This window comes from Macaca nemestrina, assembly GCF_043159975.1.
Source record: "Macaca nemestrina isolate mMacNem1 chromosome 11 unlocalized genomic scaffold, mMacNem.hap1 SUPER_11_unloc_4, whole genome shotgun sequence".
In the NCBI taxonomy this organism is placed as follows: Eukaryota; Metazoa; Chordata; class Mammalia; order Primates; family Cercopithecidae; genus Macaca; species Macaca nemestrina.
This window is the reverse complement of record NW_027257575.1, coordinates 245114-267545: the sequence shown is the minus strand read 5'-3', so window position 1 is coordinate 267545 and position 22432 is coordinate 245114. Positions and strand designations below refer to the sequence as shown.

General features: G+C 43.2%; 1 protein-coding gene across 3 annotated transcripts in view; it reads left to right on the top strand.

The window, feature by feature from the left end:
* The window catches only part of LOC139361162 (disco-interacting protein 2 homolog C-like), a 93590-nt gene that overhangs the window by 69491 nt on the left and 1667 nt on the right, over positions 1–22432 (top strand). For all 3 annotated transcript variants that reach the window (XR_011618699.1, XR_011618700.1, XM_071089641.1), the window contains 2 exons: positions 10965–11210; positions 13617–13751. Coding sequence is in view for 1 of the 3 variants with exons in the window: in XM_071089641.1 (XP_070945742.1) it covers positions 10965–11210; positions 13617–13751 (381 nt within the window). In the remaining 2 variants the exon portion in view is untranslated. The remainder of the gene's footprint in view (positions 1–10964; positions 11211–13616; positions 13752–22432) is intronic.

The following is a 22432-nucleotide window of genomic DNA, read 5'->3' as shown; positions in this document are numbered from 1 at the left end:
GAGAGCTCTGGTGTGAGCCGAGTATGGCCACTCTACCACCTCCAGGAGGCGGAGATGGGAGAGAGCTCAGGTGTGGGCAGACCATATCACCGTACCACGTCCGGGAGGGGGAGATCGGAGAGAGCTCAGGTGTGTTCGGAGCATGGCCACCCTACCACCTCCAGGAAGGGGAGATCAGAGAGATCTCAGGTGTGGGCGGAGCATGGCCATCCTACCGTCCAGGAGGGGGAGATTGGAGTGGGTGCAGGATGGGAGCTCTCCACAGATCCACACCAGCAGCGAATCAATCCAAGCCTGCCCATGTCACGATGACCCAGCAGTGCCTGTGCTACTGTGCTACTTGCTAAAACAAGAGCTGGAAAGCTTCAGAGGAAGGTTAGGGATCCTGAGTGTGCTCAACATGTTACCTACAATGTGTAATGCTCAACAAATAATCACTGCATACACAGACAAACAGGAGGTAGAATCTGTGGTCAAGAAAAAGGCAGTAAAAAGTGCACACACATGCAGGGTGGTCTCTGTCACTCACCACATGAGGCGGCTGAGCACATGAAGTGCGCCCGGTCTGAAGTGGACTTGCTGCGTGAAAGACATGCCAGTTAATATAAAAAACAGAAAATATTGTATTTGTATTTTTTTTTTTTTTTTGAGCGGAGTCTCGTTCTGTTGCCCAGGCTAGAGTGCAGTGGCGCGATCTCGGCTCACTGCAATCTCCGCCTCCCAGGTTCATGCCGTTCTCCTGCCTCAGCCTCCCAAGTAGCTGCCCTCTGCCACGCCTGGCTAATTTTTTGTATTTTTAGTAGAGACGGGGTTTCACCATGTTAGCCAGGATGGTCTCGATCTCCTGATCTCGTGATCCACCCGCCTCAGGCTCCCAAAGTGCTGGGATTACAGATGTGAGCCACCTCACCTGGCCTATTTGTATTTCTTATTGAAAGTATAGTATGAGCATTTCAAGTTAAAAATATACTAGTAAAATTAATTGTACCTGTTTATATGAGGCTACAAGGAAGGTTTCAAGTTCTATAACAGGACTCTCATAATTCTGTTGGAAAGTGCCCGTCTAGATGTCTGATACAACAGAAGATCGAGTTTTTAAATCTACAATTATAAATATTTAGGGAATCAAATTACAACGTGTCAAAGAATGAAAATATTTTAATTCTTGAGCCAGAGGAAGGGAAGACACTTTTTACTATAATGGAGTTGGGGAATTTCAGGTTCCATACTTGATAATCTTGACAATTGTCACTCCCTCCTCACAGGTAAAAAGCTGAGCAAACTGAAAAATCAGCAGTTCTTCTTAAACCTGCACGAGACCTGAGGTCACAGGCAAGCCACTGTCCCCAGATTGGCTGGACAGGTAAAGCAGATGAATCACCATACACTGGAGCACAATGCTCCAAGGAACCCACACTGGGATAGGAAAACCTGAACTGGAATTGACAAATTGCTACAGTGAGGTGCGACCACGTCTGAGAGTTAAAACCTCCAGGAGTCCTGTGCATATGGGTCTCATGCTTTTGTGAGTTGTATCATCAGAAGCTCAACCAGGTTTGCGAAGTAAACATCACAGAAAAATCCCTTCATACGTACTACAGGGGAAAGAGAATAGGAATCATTTTTCAATATGCAGATGCACTCTTCAGTAGGTCTACCTTCCAGAGAAGCTAGTTAACTAGAGACTCACCTGGTGGGATTTTATCAGAGCCTTCTGACCTGGGGGAAAGGGAAATACCCAATTCCAACCTCTAGAACTGAAAAGCAAAAAAGAACAGAGTATCCAAGCACTATGGGACTTCCACAGAGGCAGAAAATATGCATAACGGTAATACAAGGGGGAAGAAAGAGGAACAGAAGAAATATTTGTAACAGTAATAGCTGAATTTCCTCAGATTAATGCCAGACACCAAACCATAGATCCAGGAAGCTCAAGAAACACCAAGAAGGATAAATGTACAAACGAGGACCACAAAAACAAAACAAAAATAAACTCTACTTGGGCATAAAATATTCAAACTATGGTGAATCAAAGATTAAAAAGCAAAGAAACTAGAGTAATCTCCTTCCCTATGGAGGATCAAAGATAAGAATTATATTCAACTTCCCCTCAAAAACCATGAAAGCAAGAAGTGGAGTGAAGTATTTAAACTATTGAGAGGAAAAAAATTCCATTAACCTAGAAGTCTATACTCTGTGAAATTATCTTTCAAAAGTGAAGAAAAAGTAAAGACCTTCTCCGGCAAAAATTGCAAAATTTGTTGCCGGTAGACCTGCCTTCAAAAAATGTTCAAAGTTCTTTAGAGAAAGTAGTAGAGGTCAGTAACTCAGCTGTACATAAAGAAAGGAAGAGCACAGTCTGTTTACAGGGGCTCACACCTGTCATCCTAACACTCTGGGAGGCAAAGATGGGAGAACAGCTGGAGGCAGCTTAGTTTAGAGCAGCCTGGGCATCGTAGTGAGACTCTGTCTCATTAAAAAAAAGCCAAATGTAGTGGCCGACACCTATAGTGCCAGCTACTTTTGAGAGGCTGAGACGGGTCACTTCTTGAACCCAGGATCCCGTTCAAGGCTGCGGTGAGTTATAATGATGCTACTACACTCCAGTCTGGGCAACAGAGCAAGACCTTGTCTGTTTAAAAAAATAAATAGAAAAACAAAAAGCATCAAAGAAGAAATAGTGAAGGTAGTAGAAAATCTTTCATTTTTCTTAATAGATCTAACATAACAGTTCATTCATAATATCGACAGTATATTACATGCTTATGTGTATGTCATATACACACACTTAAATATAAGTGAAATGAAGGAGAGCAGTGATGCCCAAGGGATGGAGGGATGGGAGAGAGCAATTAGGAATTAGGATTATTTTGTTATTATAGTGTGCTTGCATTATCAAGAAACCAGTGTAGTGTCGTTTGAAAGTGGACTTGGGTTACTTGTAAATTTATGTTGCAAATTCCAAGGCAGCCACTTTAAAAAAAAAAAAAAAAGAGTAACTGATATGCTAAAAAAGGAAAGAAAATAAATCATAGAAAATGCCCAATTAAGACCACAAGGGAAAAAAAAAAAAAGAGTGAAAGACAAAAACAAAAAACAAGGGCAACAAATAGAAAATAGTAACAAATATGGTAGATGTTAATTCAAGTGTATATCATTACTTTCATTGTCAGTCCAAATGCACCGAACTATATATTGTCTATAAGAAATCCACTTTAGATATAAAGACATACATATAGATCAACAGTAAAGGGATGGCAAAAGATACAAATGTTAACACTAATTTTTTTGTGTGCAATGGCCTGATCTCATCTCACTGCAACCTCTGCCTCCTAGGTTCAAGTGATTCTCCCTCAGCCTCCTGAGTAGCTGGGATTACAGGCATTTGTCATCATGCCTGGGTAATTGGTTTTTTTTTTTTTTTTTTTTGTATTTTTGTACAGATGGGATTTCACCATGTTGGCCAGGCCGGTGTTGAACTCCTGACCTCAGGTGATCATCCCGCCTTGGCCTCCTAAAGTGCTGAGATTACAGGCATGAGCCACCGCACCCGGCCAACACTCATTTTGGATAATGGAAGTGGTGATATTAATTTCAGACAGAGTCGGCTTTACATCAAGGAAAGTTACCAGAGATGACTATTACGAAATAAAGGGATCAATTCTCCAAGAAGATATAACAATCCTGAAATGTATTTTTGCTAACAAAGCATCAGAATGCCAAAACAAAAACTGATACACTTCCAGGAGAAGTAATTAACCCACTAGTATAGTTGGAGAGGTTAACACCCCTTTATCAGAAATGGACCAATTTAGTAGCCAGAAAATCAGTAAGGACAAAATTGAAATCGGCATCCTCAGTCAACTGTATATAACTGACGTTTATAGACTATTTCCTCCAACAACAGAATACAGAACATTCACCAAGACATACCATGTTGTGGTCCATAAAAAACACCTTAACAAATTTAAAAGAATAGGAATCAAACAAGTATGTTCTCAACCACAGTAAAGTAGAAATCAATAATAGATGACGAGAAAATATATTAGGATATTAAAAAATACACTTATACATAATACATTGCTCAAGGAAGAAATCTGAAGATTTCTTCGAATTTTTGAAGTAAATGAAAATGAAAGCTTGTTAAAAATTTGTGAGCTGCAATGACAGTAATGTTTATAGGGAAATTTATAGATTTTAAATGCATACGTTAAAAAAAAACAAGATCTAAAATCAATCAGCTTCCACCTTCGAAAACTAGAAAAAGAACATCCAATTAAATTCTGAGCAGGAGACAAATAATGAAAGAGCAGAAATCAATACATTGAAAACAATATCAGTAGAGAAAAATCAATGAAACCAAAAGCTGGTTCTTTGAGACAAAATCTGTAAGCCTCTAACAAGAAAAAAAAATACAGCAGATAAATTACCAATATCAGAAATGAAATAAGGGACATAACTACAGATCCCATGGACATGAAAAGGATAATAAAAATTATGAACAACTCTATGGCCACAAATTTGATAACGTGGATGAAATGAACCAATTTCTTTAAAGACAGAATCTGCCAAAATTTCAACAGGAAGAAACGATCTGTATAGGCCTTTATCTGTTAAATTGAATCAGTGGTTAATAACCTTTCAAAACAGGAAGTGCCAGGCCCAGATGGGTTCACTGGTGAATTCTACCAAATATCTAAGAAGAAATTATACCAATTATCTACAATCTCTTTCAGAACATAGAAGCTGAGGAATACTTCTTAACTTATTCTATAGAGCCAGCATCATTTTAATATCAAATACCATTTTAATAACAAAATATTACAAGAAAACTACAGAACATCTCTCATGAACATAGATGCAGTAATCTTCAATAAAATATTAGCAAATTAAATCTAACAAAAATTGTGCACTAAAACCACATGGAATGTCCCATATCCAAAGCTCGTTTAACATTGAAAAGCCAATTAACGTAATTCTTCACATTAATGGGTCAAAGACTAACAGATGCCTCATCTAAGAAGATATAGAGATGGCAAATCGACGTATGAAATCATGCTTCACATCATGTGTCATAGAGAAATGCAGATGAAAGCAACAGTAAGATATCACTACGCCAGAATCCAGAACACTATCAACACGAAAGCCTGTGAAGATGTGGAGCTGTGGGAATTCTCTCTCATTCATGGCGGGTCTTAATGCAAAATAGAACAGCCTTTAGGAAGACAGATTGGTGGTTTCTTACAAAACTAAATATACTCTTACCATATGATAAAGCAATTAGATTCCTTGGCATTTGCTCAAAGCAGTTGAAAACTTATGTCTACACACAAAGCCTGCACGTAGATATTTAGAGCAGCCTTATTCATAGTTGCCAAAACTTGGAAGCAACCAAAATGCCCCTCAGTAGGTGAATGTATAAGTGAGCTGTGGTACATCCAGACAATGGGATATTATTTGAGGCTGAAAATAAATGAGCTAGCCATAAAAAGACACGGAGGAAACTTAAAGGGGCATATTGCTAAGTGAAAGAAGCAATCTGAAAAGGTGGTTGTATGATTCCAGCTTTACAACATCCTGGAAAAGGCAAGACTATGGAGACTGTAAGAAGATCAGTGGTTGCCAGGGGGAGGCTGGGATGAATAGGCAGAGCAGGAGAATTTTTAGTATCATGTGATCTCTGTATGATACTGTAATGGTGGATACATGTTATGCATTTGTCCAGACCCATATATTGTACAACACGAAGAATGAACCCTGATGTGAATGATGGAGTTGGAGTGGTAATGATGTTTCGCTGTAGAAGTATCAGTTGTGACAAATGTACCAGTCTGGTAGGCAATATCGATGATAGGAGATGGTGTACATATATAGGGTATACATGAGACATCACTGTAAAGCTGGAAAATATGACACTGAGATGAAATTGCGCTGATGGGCTTAACAGGTCGGAGAAGGAAGATGAAAAGGAATTAACCAAAGTGAAGGCCAGAGAAACAAAATGAAAGAAAAGCCAACAGAACCTCAAGTTCCTGTGATACGTCAATATACTTGTAATACAAGAAGGAAAAGAGAGAGAAGAGCAGGAACCTTTGAAAAAAGGAGTCCAAATTTTCTCAGATTGATGTCCAACCACCTGTGTCCGGCCCTGAGAAGTTCAGTGAATTCCAAGCAGAACAAGTATAACAAGAATCACATCCACGTTCATGATAGCCAAAGTACTGAAATCCCAAAATGAAGAGGAGATCCTGAAAGGACTCAGAAGAAAAAGACACGTGACACACCAGAGAAGCATTTGAACAACGCGTGACTTCTGTGAAGACACAGTGGAGACCAGAAGACCATGGAAAGACATTTTTTAAAGCACTAAAAGCAGGAGAAAGGCCCGTCAACTCATATCCAGGGAAAATCTCCTTTATAAATAGGGGTGAAACAACACATTCCCAAACATGAAAGCTGAGAGAATGTGTTATCAGCAGAACTACACTATAACCGTGCTAAAGAATGTACTTGGCTGATTGCAAAGGATATCAGATGAAAGGTTAGCTCTATAAAAAAGAACCCTAGAAATCATAACAGTGTGCTCTAAATTTTGTAGAATATAAAATCATAGAATATTTTACTCTATGATTTTATGGCTTTTGTTTTTTAATGATCTTACAATTTTATGATATAAAATCATAAATTGTACATGCTTCTCTATGCCTCCTTTACCTGTTTTGAAGTCCTTGCTGTACCATGCATCGGTAGTTTATTCCTTATTATTTATTCGTATTCTATTTGATAGATATGATACATTCTGTTTATTCATTTACCAGTTGGTTATTCATTGTTTCCAGTATTCAGCTGCCATCGACATTTAGGTACATATCTTTGTGTATGCATATAATTTCCTTTATCTTAAGTGGATGCCAAGTAGCATGATTTAGTCTTATAGTAAGTTTAGGTTTAGCTTTTTAAAAACTGCCAAATTATTTACAAAATAACTGCACCATTTCACACTTCCACCAGCAGCATATGCGCATCCCAGTTTCTCCACATCATCACCACCAATAGTTATTGTTGATGTTTTGATTTTTGCCATTCTAATTGATGTGAAATGGTATATCATTGTGTATTTACTTTGCAACAATGAATGATGCTAAGCATTTTTAATGTGCTTATTAGCTTTTAATGTGCTAATTCCTATCCATAGCCATTTGTATATATTGGTAAAATGTTCAGGTTTTTTGCTCACGTTTTAAATGGGTTTGTTGTCGTCTTATGGGTTATAGGTGCCTTATATAATCTGAATATAAGACTTTTACAGATGTAACGTTTCTCAGTGAAAGAACAAACTATTATGTAGCAGACAGAACAAAGCTTTTCCCCCAAGATACCCAGGTCCTATTCCACGGAACTTATGAATCTGTTGCCTGAAGTGGCAAAAGGGATTTTGCAGCTGATTCATTTAAGATCTTGAGATGGGACCATTATCCTGGTTTAAGTAGGTAGACACACTGTAATCAAGAAGGTTCTCACAAGAGAAAAGAACTGGAGACTGGAGTGATGCCCTTTAAAGATGAAGAGGGGCCAGGAGTCAGGGACACAGGTGGCCTCTAGAAGTTGGGAAAGGTAAAGAAATGGATTTTCCTTTGACGCCTCCAGAAGGAACGTAGTTCTGCTGACACTTAGATTTTACACTTCTGACTTCTCCATCAGTAGGATAATAGATTCGTGTCTTGTTATAAGCCCCTAAGATCAAGGTAATTAGTTACATTAGCTATAGGGAGATAATCATCTTTTAAAACTTAATAGTTTTCTATTTTAATGAAGTCCATTTTACTAATTTTTATGGATTGTGTTATTGGAAGTTTTAGAAGTTTCATGGTCTTACTGTTCTTTCATTGAGGTCTGTGATCCATTTGGAGTTAATTTTTGTGTGTGCAGTAGGGATCTAAGTGGGATTTTTATTTGTTTTGGTTTGGTTTGGGGGATTTTTTTTCCCACGCTTTTTCTTTTTGGTGTGTGGGTACCCAGTTGCCCCTGCAACATTTGTTGAAAAAACAAACTACCTTTCTCTTACTGAATTGTCTTGAGACCTTTGTCAAAAATAAATTAACCATAAATATAAGGCTTTATTTCTGAGTTTAATTCTGTTCCTTTGATGTACGTGTCTATTTTTGTGCTAATACCACTGCCTTGATAACCATGACTTTATGTTAAGTTTTGCAATCAGATAGTGAAGTCCTCCAACTTTGTTTTCCTTTTTCAAAATGATTTTGGCTATTGTAGGTCCTTTGTATTTCCAGATAAAATTGAGAATAAGTTTTCCATTTCACACACAGCCTTCTGGGATTTTATTAGGCAGTGCCTTGAATTAATGGAACAGTTTGGGAAGAATTGTCTTGATAATGCTGAGTTTTCCAATTCACAATCATGAATCTGCCTCCATTTATTTAGTTTCCATTTATTTGGATCTTTAATTTCTCTCAGTAATGTTTTATAGTTGTCATTGTGCACCTTTTTGTTAGAAGTTCAGCTGAGTGTTTCATGCTTTTGATGCTATTGTGAATGGAACGATTTTCTTAATTTTATTTTCAGGTTGTTTATTGCTAGTGTATGTATATCTTTATCTTCTGTGACCTCATCAAACTTTGTTTTAGTAATGCAAACATTTTTGGTGTATTTCTTACCATTTTCTACATCTCAAGGTCTTGTCATCTATGAATAAAGACACTTTTATTCCTTTCTAATCGGAATGTCTTTACTACTAAATTTGTTAATTTATTTCTCCAGCTAGAACCTACCAGATAATGTTGAATAATAGTGGCAAGAGGGGACATCTTTGTCTTGTTCTCCATCTTAGGGAAAATGCATTCTATTGTTTACCATTGAATACAACGTTAGCTGTGGCTTTTCACGAATGTACTTTAACAGGTTGAGGAAATTGCCTTCTATTCCTGGTTTGTTGAGTTTCATTCTCTTGAATTTGTCAGTACTTTTCTATGTCTCTTAAGGCCAACTTGCGGTTCTACTCCGTAATTCTATATTGTGTATGACATTAATTCACTTTTGAATGTTAAATCAACTTGACTTCCTGTCCCCATGCTGTGTAATTCTAGTCATCACTGGTCATGCTGCTTGCATTTCATATGCTGCTTGCTTGGTTTGCTGCTATTCTGTCGAGTGTCTATATCACATTATTCTGCAGGTTTCTTGGAAAAGGTAGGTGGGAGTGAGGAATGAAAGATTGGAAAGGGTTGTGAGAAGACGTTCTGGGGAGATGGTTGTGCGCCATATGGACACCTGGTTGTGTACCTTTCTCAAAAGTCTCAAGGCTGTGTCAGTTTTACTTTTACTTTGATATAAATTGTGTAAGTTTTCTTAAAAGGCAGGGTGGGCCAGGCGCAGTGGCTCACGCCTGTAATCCCAGCGGTTTGGGAGGCTGAGGCAGGCGGGTCACGAGGTCAGGAGATTGAGACCAGCCTGGCCAACATGGTGAAACCCTGTTTCTGCTACAAATACAAAAATGAGCCAGGCATGGTGGCACGTGCCTGTAATCTCAGTTACTTGGGAGGCTGAGGCAGGAGAATCGCTTGAGCCTGGGAGTGAGAGGTTACTGTGAGCTGAGATCATGCCACTGCACTCCACCCTGGGCAACAGAGCAAGACTCTGTCTCAAAAGAAAAAAAAGCAAGGTGATAGAGAATTTTCAGGCTCCTAATATTATTGCTTGTCTAACAAGTAAACTTTGAAAAAAAATTCCCAGACAGCATAAGTCATGTGACAGTGGTAATAAGTGTGAATATTGTTTGCTATTAGTGTCTTTTAAGAAGCAAACCTGTGTTTTAAGCTTATTTGCTGTGACTCCTTCTCTCACCCAATGATCTGGAGCTGCTCACGTGAGCCAGCACCTCCCATCACTCACCTGTAAGTAGGATTCTGAGTGTCATTCTTAGGTTGAAGTTTAACAAATACACCAGCAATGTATTCCCAAAAACCTTGGTACTGCATGAAAAGTTATTAAATGAAAAATGTTCTCCTGAATTAGAGTGAAAAAATGGATGTATTTTATCATAATCCAAGATACTCAATTTGTAGATAGAAAAATCAATAATGAGAATGTATAAGAGACGAATTCTGTAAAAGTGAGTAGATGAGAGTGTAAAATGTGACATGAGGGTTTGTCGTGTGCCTCGGAGGAAAACGGGGAGGTGGAGGGGCCGCTCCATGTGAGGCACATTCTGCTTTCTCTCCTGTTACCATCATCAGCGTCTTGATCCTTAGAGAGCTGCATTCGTATCGAACACACAGACGTAGAAAATCCATCACCCTCATGGGTATCGAACACAGTGACGCAGAAATCACTTGCATGGGTATCTAACACACTGATGTAGAAATAAATCAGCTGCATGGGCATCTAACACACCGATGTGGAAATAAATCAGCTGCATGGGCATCTAACACACGGACATACAAATAAATCAACTGTATGGGTAACTAACACACAGACGGAGAAATCGCCTGCATGAGTATGTAACACATACACCAATGTAGAAATAAATCAGAGCCCAGAAGAGCATCTCAGGACTAACAAGGGGTAAACATAGTCACACTGAGACTCCTGAGAGCCACACAGGCCCTCCGCCTCCCCTTGCCCTCTCACTTTCTGACTGACACAAGAAAACACTTGGTTTCTTCCCAAACTACTGTGTAGAGGAAATGTGTCAATGCACCTTTGAGATGACAGTATCAATCATCTTATAGCATGTTTGTTTAAGGTGTTTTGGAAGCAAAATTCATCATGCTAAAGTTAAATGGTTCATTGTCTGAAAAGTGGTTTAAATTCTCAACAGTGTCTACAGCAAAAAGTCATTGAACAACTGTTCAGACTTGCGTGAAGTAAATCTGTGTTTGAGGGACTGAGATTGTGGTGCATGTTTCTGCTGCAATACATAGCAAATCGTTTTTCTTCTTACACAGATACCTCTCCTGGCTCAGAAGACGAACACTCAGTGCAGGGGGACTCCCAAGGCACCCCGACCTCCAGCCAGGGTTGCATCAACATGGAGCACTGGATCAGTCAGGCCATCCATGGCTCCACCACGTCCACCACCTCCTCCACCTCCTCCACCTCCTCCACCTCCTCCACCTCCTCGTCCTCCATGCAGAGCGGGGGCAGCAGGGCTGCCCACAGGCTGGTGGAGGTCATGGCCCAGACCCACATAAGTGAGCACGCTTCACAGTGTCTTTCTGTGCCTGTTGTCTAAATGCCTTTGTGGGTGCAGGTTTTCCTCTGTTTGTATCATGGCTGTGGAATCCCTTGGTGGAAAGAGCGCAGAGCCCCTCTGGCCCCTGGGGTGCTTTGGTTGGATTGTTTCTGGAAGCTCCTTTACTGCTTCTCATGCCCAGGTCCCTCCCACAGCTGGAATTCCAGGGGCCTTTCTACTGGGGAATCCTGCAGCCATATCCACTCCCATCTTTTCTTCTCACTTATGCTCCTTTGTGAAACCTTAACAGTCCCAGTCAACAGGACAGGGTTTTAAAGTGTGCTCCTCCTGACCACGGGAGTCATTTATGGAAACGAGGGCTTTAACCACGGCTGCTTTACGCTGCTGTCTGCCACAGGTGTTCAGATTTCTTGGGCGTGGCGCACTGTTTTGTGTAGGTTCTATGACAAGGGAGATCCTCTGTGTTAGAAAAGGAACGAAGTTAGGATCACTGCCCTACAACGTTTGAAGATGCCGTGGAAAAGGAGTGAAGTGAAAATTACTAGAGGTAGAGCCCACGCGTAGGGGAGCCATGATGAGCCTCGCGTCGCTCTGCCTTTGAATGGTTCAGGAGAAAATATTTTCCATCAAGTATGGGACTTGGGTTGAATAGGATTTGGTGTGTGTCTCTATTAAAACAGTAACCGGAGACGTCTGTGTACCAAGTCGCCGATAACAGAGCACGAGCCACAGGCTCAGACCCTCCCGGCACCAGCTACCACAGGAAAGCCTGATCTCTGCAAAACCGTCAGTGGGAAGCAGGTGGACGTCACGTGTGATCAGACAGCCGACAGACACCCCAGAACCCCAGAATGTTCACTTCTAGATCACTGACTCCTTGACACCCAGAGGCGTTTGGGATTGACTTGGGTCCCAGCCCCTTCGGTGCTCACTGACACTGAAAGCGCCAGCTGTTTTCTGTCTGGAACAGGAGTTTGCTGTCAGGAGAGCTGGGTCTGTCTCACTTTTCCCAATAACTGCTGCTGGGATCTTGAAGTCCCTTGTCCTGCTTTAGGCTTTGAGTGAGGGAAAAAAAATTGAAAAAAATAATTTTTCTCTCTCAACTGTTGTGAGTATAAAGGAGAAAACAGAAATACTCTCTAAAAGTTTGCAAAGTAGTATTCAAATGCACAGCAGTATTAAACTTCAGTTTGACAGTTTCAGGAACATATACACTCGTTCATGTGAATTAATAACCCTACCTGAAATCACAGTAGGCTAAACATTGAACAGAAATGTGTGACTGCTACATATTTTTCCATAATAAAGTTCCATGTGTATATTGGATCGTAGGATAGTGGCTCTGCCAGACGTGAACGGGGAGGCCAGACACCACCTCTGCCTCTTGGTGGAAGCATTTGTATCCTCGGATTTCATTCAATTTTAAGAAAATACACAGAATCTTACCAAGGAAAACACATACTTTTTGAATAAATGAATCACTGCACTTGGGCCTCCCTTTGTGGGTTTACCCTTTCAATACTGGAGGAAGTTTTAGTACAAAGAATTAATTTATCCAAACTATGAGGGGCTCCTAACTCATGTACGTCAGGGCTCAGTGTGACCCAAATGTAACTCTCGGGTGATCGCGTTCCGGTAATTTCTAATTGGGCAGAAAGATAATCCTCCTAGACTATCTGGAAATTTTCTATAAGTTTGGGAGTCTTTTGGAAAAGCCATGACAAAATAATGAAACTTGAACAGGAGAAATATTTTGTGTGGCAAAACAAGAGAATTAAGTCAGATGTGCATTTGACCTTCTGAGATAATCAGAAGCCTGTGAATGAGAACTTAGCATCTGTGATCGTGTGCGCGTGAGTGTTCTAAGGAGTCCACTCACAACATAGTCACACTGGCCACCCCCCCCCGGACCCTACATCGTCATAGCCATTACTGTTCCCATTTGATGAAGAAACTGAGGCACGGAGAGCTTAAGGGACATCCCCAAATCCCCAGAAGTTTCCAGAGCTGGGTTTCCAATTCCAGGCCCTGGGCTCCAAAGCGCGAGTAAAGCCCTGGGCTGTGTGGACGGTGGCCGACAGGAAACGGGACCCTTCCATGAACACACACACGCTTCCTGGCGCCCTGCCATTGCCGGTCTAACGTTATTCTAGTTAAAATGCCGCTGACGTGGCTCCTGTTAGGAAATTGAGTTTTCACCGAACTCCGCTCCATTTTCGGCAACATGAGTTATGCTGGGGTCCCCCTTTGTGCCGGATGTGTGTGGCAGACGTGGCTGAGATCGGCTTTGGCTTCTCACGGCACCCCCAGACCGCGCTCCGGTCTCTTCCTGAGCTATGGCTTGCTCAACCTGCAGAGCAAACGCCACAACCACCAGAAACACTCATGATGTGCTTCTTTACAGATAATCATTCTGCACCTCCTGATGTAACCACGTACACCTCAGAGCACTCCATACAGATGGAGCGACCACAGGGTTCCACGGGGTCCCGGACAGCGCCCAAGTACTGCAACGCCGAGCTCATGGAGACCGGGAGTGGTACGTCCCAAAGCAGAGATGCGTTTTTTTCTGGGAAACGGTTTGTGTTGATGTCCCGTTCTGCGCCCGTGACTGGGTGTGTTTCTTCCTGGGGTACAATCTGCTGCCATTTTATCTGCTGAATAACGAACAGTGGTTCAGCAACTGAGAAATTCTTGTACAGGTGTTAAGACCGTGAACAGTCACTTAGAAGAGCAAGATGAAGTTAAATGTACAACAGAATTACTGTCAGATGGGCCGCTATGTTGCTTTAGACTTCGGAGGAAAGAAGGTCTTTTTATCCATGTTGGACAGAGATGTCAGCGACTTGGTAACAGGCTGTGGCCGAGGGCTGCTGCTTCCTTCCTGTGGCCTGGTCTTGTTATGTGCTGATTACAGCGGCGGTTTGTATCACCTAGCCCCTGTTCTATTTAAGTCTTAGTCCTTCCCCGGGGTCATAAAAGTCAGTGTAGAACCTAGCAGTGAATGAAATACAATGCCCCCGTGTGAAGCCTCATCAAGCAGCCTTGGAATGGCATACTCTTGCAGTGCACGGGACTCGCAGGCGGACAAGGAGACCTATCCGAGCCCCAACAGGTAGACAGGACTATCGGAGCCGCGACAGGCACAGTGGACAGGGAGGTCCGTGTGGACACAGTGGACAGGCACAGTGGCCAGGGAGGACAGCGCTGTTGTGTGGATCCACAGGACACTGTGGCGTCTAAGCACATTCTCCCAGAGGAGAGGACTCTGCGGGCACTGATAGTGGGAGCTGGCTGAGAGTCCAGCGAGTGAGACTCCCTGTGACGTGCACAGCTGCCATCTGCGCAGCAGCTCCTGACGCCAAGATGGTCATGCGATAAATGCACAAAGCGCATCTCCAGCAAAAAGCCGCCGAGTGTCCACATCCAGGATATCCATCACGGTGCCTTTTTGGTGTTAATACGATGAATGTGAGCAGCAGGTGGTCTGCGTTCTGGGTGAGTGTGTGACTGTGCCACTGCAGTTTTGTTCTCATGTCTTGATGAGCATGAACGGTTCCTGACGAGGGTAGGTAAGGATGCTGTGACCTGAGACTCTGCAGTATTGTAGCTTGAGGAACCAAGGAGTTTTTCTCTCTTGCAAACCTGTCAGGGAGGATGTTCCAGGCTGGTGACTGCTCCATGAGGTATTCAGGGATCCAGGTTTCTTCCCGACCCCTGCTCTGTGTTCCCACGGACACGGCTGTCCTTGCTGTGGTTGGGACTGAGTGATTGCCACGCTGGCGGGGGTAGGATTAAGGCGAGAGTGGCCAGGATTTACCTAATCTACATAATGACAGGGAGCCTGGGAGTAAAGTGTAGCCATGGCCTGGAGGATGGATGATGGATATTGGTGAACGACTGGCTGCACTCACCGCAGCTGGCCCAGGGATGGGAAGGACGACTGATGATGCCGTTCAATGGTACCTGGTTCTTTTAGATTTGACTTCCTTATGGATTTTCTGCTGTAAAGAGGAGAGAGCCTGTGGTTCTAGGCCAAACATTTCACTCATCTTATAGCATCTTGTATCCCTTAGCCAACATTTTTGTCAAGTTTCAGAAGTCCTATCAAACTGGCAAGCATTTCTCAGTTTGGTTTAACCATTGGATTTGATATCTGTGTCTGCATGTCTATTTTACATCTATGTGGTTATTTGACACTCTGTAGTACATTTGTAATAGGTTCTATTTTGTGGAAGTTACTTTCAACAAACCTTGCTGCTACTTGAATTTTCAAGGTTGCAAGTAGAAAGGAGAGAATAAAAACCACATCTTCTCTAATTTTAAAATGTGTTGTTCCTCAAATCACACCAGAAGTACAAATATTACAAATTACAGAAAGCAGTCAGAATCGAGGTTAAGAGATTTCTGGGTGATTGTGGCTAATCAGCAGTATTTGCTGAGGTGTGTGCAGCAGAGCAACATGCCAAGAAGCCCGGGATGGGGGAGAGTTGGGAGGCCAGACTGTGACTTCAGAGGTGCTGTTGCCTCAGGAAGAGGAGCTAGATGCAGAGAGGATAAATGGCCACAGGCGTGACTACCGCCATCCTTGCCGCGGTACGGGGGCCTTTGTATGGGGGCCTTTGTGAGCTGAGTTATGAACCAGATGAAGGCTGTGCAGGCATGTGAGAATCCAGGCCAGACTCGATGGGTGGAGGCTTGGCAGAGGTGAGGGGCCAGACAGCCTCGCTAAATGTACAGTGGCTCACTGCCGACAGTGCCCATCAGTCGCCGGACAGACCGGCTTGATCTTCAGCCCCCATGGCAGCTGCCTTTACCTGTCTGCCTCCACCTTCTGGGGCCTATAGGTGTCGCAAATGTGTGGTTTTTAAACAGATTTGGATGAGTTGTTTTCTGCACAACACACTTTGACAGACGGAGACTGGTTCTCCACAATGGCACCAGGGACTTGGCAGGCACTGGTGGGACAGAGCCTCAGAGCACAGCACCAGCTCCCTGGGAGAAGACGGTGCCTGTGGGACGGAAGAAAGAGGAGGCACACAGTGCTGAGGCGTGAACTCTAGTTTGCTCTTAGACATGACACACATGCCTTCTGGAAGTTTGCATGAAGCACTGCTAAAGCCACCAGTGCGGATAGGTCCTTAGATCAGGAGACCCAGAACATAGTTGTATTTGAAATCCTTCACATGCTGCAATCCCTTCAAAGACGACCCCAAGTCATCTCTAATAATGTTGTAAAATTAGTTTTTTATTAAGTACCATGGCTTTTTTTTTCTTTTTTTTCGTTGGGTAGGGCCGGTGTGTGACAGTAAAACAACAGACGCAGTGACACAGCTGGTGAGTGTTGGTTCTGGGCCCCAGCTGGGCAGGTGTATGAAAAGAAACCGAAAAGTCTCTACAGTGGTATGAACCGAAACACCTGGATTATGTGTTTTCATGTATTTGACATAAATGTACACATTTGTACACTAAACACACATTTTTCTAAATGTAATAAAATTCACACCTTTAAATAGTTAACATGTATTTTATTTTAGGACCGCCCCCACGATGTGAGGACTAACAGCCACCCCCTCTCCCCCCCCCCAGATATTAAGAGCCACATCGCAGGGCAGTGAGGCACCCCCCGCGAGATGGGGACTAATCACCACCCCCTCTCCCCCTCTGGCTATTAGGAGTCACCTTGCAGGGGGGTGAGGCACCCCCCACAAGGTGGGGACTAATAGCCACCCCTTCTCCTCCCGCTGGCTATTAGGGGCCATGGTGGACTCACAGCCTGTTTATGATATTGTGAGTAATATCATCTCCCCCTCTGGAAATTATGAACTCTTTCACAGATGGGTGTATACCCTCAGTGTGTACACCGTCAGAGGGTGTACTGGGGGCGTGTACACTTTCCGTAATATTTAAAGTAATATCATCCCCTTCCCTCCAGGATCATGGGAACAATATCCCTGGGGAGTGTACGCTTTCTGCCATATATGTCATAATATCACCCTCCCGCCTTGAAACATGAAGGACCATCTCACACGGGGTGTATAACCCTTGGTGCGATATTGAGAATGCAATTATCCTCTTTCCCCCCCCCGCATATTTGGAAAAATATCAGAGTGAGTGTATCCCTCCTGCCATATGAGGATTACTATCCTCTTCTTCCTTTCTGGATATTAGAAAGAATATCATACGTGGGTTTGCACTTTCTTCGATATCTGGGGTCATGTCATCCTCTCTTGTTTTGAATGGAAGAACAATGCCTTGGGGGGGATGTACCCACCCTGCCATATTGGGAGTAATATTACACTCTCCCCTCCTTGATAATTAGGAACAACATCCCATGTTCTCTGTCCCTGGATAGTAGGAACATCATCACAGGTAGGTGTACACCCCCTGCGGTATTAGGAGTAATATGATTAATTATTAAACATCTATGATCGATATTAACAATTATCAATGATACTATTAATAGGATACCATTATTATGGATAATTATTTTAAAATATGATTATGCATGCTTAAAATAATTGTTAATGTTAATTCTTATTACCAGCATCACTTAGTATTGATTTAAGTAACATTAATTGCTGATATCATTATTTTATTAATAGTGATATTACTATTGATTAATGCTAATGATTAACATTTTTAACCAGTATTTTACTGTCTTTACTGTGATTATTAATATCGATGATGATTCTTAATTTTTCTTATATTTATTAATATTAATAATACACTTGTTCCTGATATCGGGCGGGGAGAGGATGATATCACTCCCAATATCGAAGAAAGTGTACACCCCACTATGATGTTATTCCTAACAGCCAGGGGGTAGAGGATGACAATATTGAAACCATGGCAGTGGGTGTACATCCCTTCGGTCGTCTTGTTCCTTATATCCTGGGTGGGAGAGGACAATACGACTCCCAATATCACAGGGGGCATAGACCTCCCCTGTGATATTGTCCCTAATATCCAAAGGTGGAGAGAATGACATTTCTTCTGATTTCACAGGGGGTGTACACCACCCCTATGATATGGTTCCTAATATCCAGGGGGCGAGAGGATGATATTAGTCTCCATATTGCAGGAGGTGTACACTCCCTAGTGATATTGTTCCTAATATCCAGGGAGGGAGAGGACAATATCACTCCCAATATCGCAGGGGGTGTACACCTCCTTGTGATATGGTTCCCTATATCCTGGGAGGGAGACGATGATACTAGTGGCAAAATCGCAGAGGGTGTACACACCCACTGTGATATTGTTCCGAATATCCAGAGGGAGAGAAAATAATATGACTCCCAATATCACAGAGGGTGTACATCCTCCTGTGATATTGTTTCTTATATTCAGGGGGAGAGGATGATATTACTCTCAATATCGCAGGGATTGTACACACCTCCTGCGATATTGTTCCTAATATCCCGAAGGGGAGAGCATAACACTCTCAATATGGCCGTGGGTGTACACCTCCATTGTAATATTGTTCTTAATATCCATGATGGGAGAGGATGATATGACTCCCAATATCGCAAGAAATGTACGGCCGCCTGTGATAGAGTTCCTAACATCTAGGTGGGGAGAGGATGATATTACTGCCCATATCGCACGAGTTGTAAAACTCCTTCGATATTTTGCATACAGTCCTGAGGGGAGAGGATATTATTCCCAATAGCGAAGAAGGTATACACCCCCTGTGACACTATGCTTAATATCCGCATTGGGAGACGATGACATTACGCCCAATATCACAGGGGATGTACCCCTACCCTGGGATATTGTTCCTTATATTGAGAGGGGGAGAAGATGCTCTTGCTCCCAGTAATGCAGGGGCTGTGGCTGTACACCCCTCCTGTGATATTGTTCTTAATATTCTAGGGAAGAGAGGATGATACTACACCCAATATCTCATGGGCTGTACGGTGTCCGCTCAGAGATGTGTGGGGCTCTCTTACACAGGTAACTCCTTCTCTAACTTTAGCCACATGCTGGTCATCCAGGGGCCTCCTAAAATCCAGGAGTATAAAAACCAGTGGAATTTCTGAGAACCAAAGATGGCGCATGGCTCTGGTTGGGCTGCCACAGGCAGTTTTGTGAAAAGACAGAGATGTATTTCTCATAGTCCTGGAGTCTGGAGGTCCAAGGTCAAGGTGAGTTCAGGACTGGCTCCTCCTAAGGCATCTCTCCTTGACTGTCAGATGGCATCTTCTCTTGTGTCCTCGTGCGGTTGTCCCTCTATAGATGTCTGTGTCCTGATCTCTTCTTACAAGGGCATCAGTTCTAATGACTTCGTTACCTTAATCACCTCTTTAAAAGGCCTATCTCCACATATAGACACATTCTGAGGTCCTTGGTTAGGACTACAACCTGGGAATCTTGGGGTATGCAATTAAACCTGAAGCAGATGGGGTCTTATAACCTGTGTCACCCAAGCTCATGCCAGAGCCCCATGAGGGCCCCCCCCCTTTGATATGGTTTAGCTGTGTCCCCACCAAAATCCTGTCTTAAATTCTCATGTGTTGTGGGAGGATGGAAGTGATAATTTGACAGCAGAGAAGACAATTGCTGCCAGGGAGGGGAGAGGGGACTCCAGACCTCTGAAGGTTAGAGGGTCCCGAGCCCTGGGCAGAGCAGGCAGCCCCACCCCTGTGACATCCCTGCAGATGGCTCAGGAGTTGGAAAAGGTGGAATCATATGTAGAGGCTGGTTGGGGAGATAGGAAGTTGTCGAATGAGTTTTTAAATATTTCCATCAAAATTCTTACTGCATCCTTGGTGTTGGTGGGGACCAGTGGCTTCTCTATGTGCCTGGCTTCTTCCTGGCTCTGACTCTGGGGGCCTGGCCTGGCCTAGGGCTGCTGGTTGGATTCATTGCTGGCAGCAGGTAGAAGGTGGAGGAGGGAGAGGAACTGTCCTCAGTCCTCTCTTACTCATGCCTGTCCACGTTAGCAGCCCCTCCCCAGGCATCCCTTGCCCATGATCTGGGGAGTGCTATTCTCACTTCCCTTGGGCCCTGCCCACCGATCTCCAAAGAATCCCGTCAGTGACTCCTTTTAATCACCTCTTTGCCTGTGACAAAGTCTTCTGGGACCTCCTGACTGATACAAGGGGAAGCCTGGCTATCTGTGCAACTTGTAAAAGTGAAGTGAGTCATTCGCACTGGCATGTATCTACAAGTCACACAGCTTTGCAACTGGAGTGACTTTAAGCTCATCTAACCAAACCTTCCATGACAGATGAGGACACCCAGAATCATAGGATAGAAGTGAGTTGCTCCCATCTGGGTCGGCCAAGCTGAGACTCAAGTGTAGAGTCTAGCAAAGCACATTTCATCCTCCCTTAGAAGGAAGATCCTACCCGCACGGCTCACCTCCACCTACCCTAGGTCTCCCCCACCCTCCCTTAGAGGGAAGCTCCTGCCAGCATGGCTCACCTCCACCTACCCTAGGTCTCCCCCACCTTCCCTTAACGGGAAGGTCTTGCTGGCATGGCTCACCTCCACGTACCCTAGGTCTCCCCACCCTCCCTTAGAAGGAAGGTCCTGCCAGCATGGCTCACCTCCACCTATTCTGGGTTTCCCCCACCCTCCCTTAGAAGGAAGGTCTTAGAAGGCAGCATTGTTCACCTTCCCCTAACCTAGGTCTCCCCCACCCTCAGAGGGGAGTCTTTGGGTCAGTCACAAGACTACTCCAGACATCTGTAAGAACAAATGGTTTCCAGCACAGTCCTTACCTGGGGTCTGCATTTTCCCTCTGGGATGCTTGGAAGTTGAAGGGGTCAGGCAATTCAAGTTCTCCCCGGTATCTCAGGGGCCACTGACACACAGGAAAATGTGCTGCTCTGCTGGCTGTTTGACTTTGATCTAAATGAGCCTGACAATCATTAGCATGTAAACATATGTTACTGGTGGCGGCTCGCAGGGCCACATGTTGATGGATTTTGTGGGCTGCCCCCGCCAGACATTACCAGGCTGCCTGGGTCTGTGCTGCTTCTGGCTAAGGCTCTAGATGTTTTCATGCACTGTGAAGTAGACATTTTAGCTACAGGGTTATGGTTTTTTCCACAAAAGAAACACAGACAAATCTGTGAAAAGAACTTGAGTTTCTGTGCCGATCTACTGGAAGGAGACTCTTAGAATGTCAGCTGCTCAGTGTCTGCTTTGACTCCCGGGCAGTTCACTCTGTCCTGTGGCTCAGAGACTCTGTGGGGCTGAATTATACATTTGATTCCAGTTCTGCTCAATATTTCCCCACAAGTAGTGCTGTGGATGCGACTGATGCCTTTAGAGATATGTGCAGCCGGAACAGTGCAGAGAATACAACACGCCATGCTAAAATATTTTGAGCTGAAGGCAATTAAGAAGCACTCTGGCCTTCCCTCTAGTTTCTGAAAAGCATACAACATAATCGTATTACACAAAGACAAAGGTGCCCTTTCTCCCCTCTGTGCCGGGAAGGACGCAGGTCAATCTCTGTACATAACTTCAGACTCTTATCATTCAGGAAACAGCACCAGAGGAGTTTACACAAAAATCTATCCTTTATTGGCCTTCCCACAATTTGTTGCCCCCAATGACCCAAAGTCCTTTTACTTTGTCTTGGCACTTCTAGAAACATTTATTATCCTTGTTGAAGATGTTATATAAAAGAAAGGTCTGAGCTGTCTCTCTGAGATTCCCTCATTCCCTATGTATCTCCCATGTATATATGAAATATACATGCTAATAAGCCTCCGTTTGCTTTTTTGGGGGTTCATCTGTCTTTTATTATAGGAACCCCAGCCAATGAAGCTAAGATGGGTGGAAGAAAAGATTACATTTTTCTCCCCTGTAGTAGCATTATTCTAGCAATAGCATTCTTTTTTTTTTTTTGTAGATTTCTGTTGAATACACACACACACACACACACACACACACACACACACACAAACACACACACACACAGAGCAATGTAAAAAGAAAGAAGTGTGGGGAGTCCTGATGAAATTTTAGGTCCCAGAGATACCTAAATATGTTGAGAAGCTGTCTTTCAACATTGATTTTTTTCCCACATTTATTCTCATATTTTTGATATTTTTTTCTTCTGAGATATCATTTCTAGATTGTTTTCTCTACATTTTCTTGCAAGTCCGAGAGAGTATGCTGGTTGGTAGTGTGTCCAATGCACCACCTCTGTCCTTGTCAGTAAAGAAATGTAGAAATTGAGAGGGATGTGAGAGTCACGCT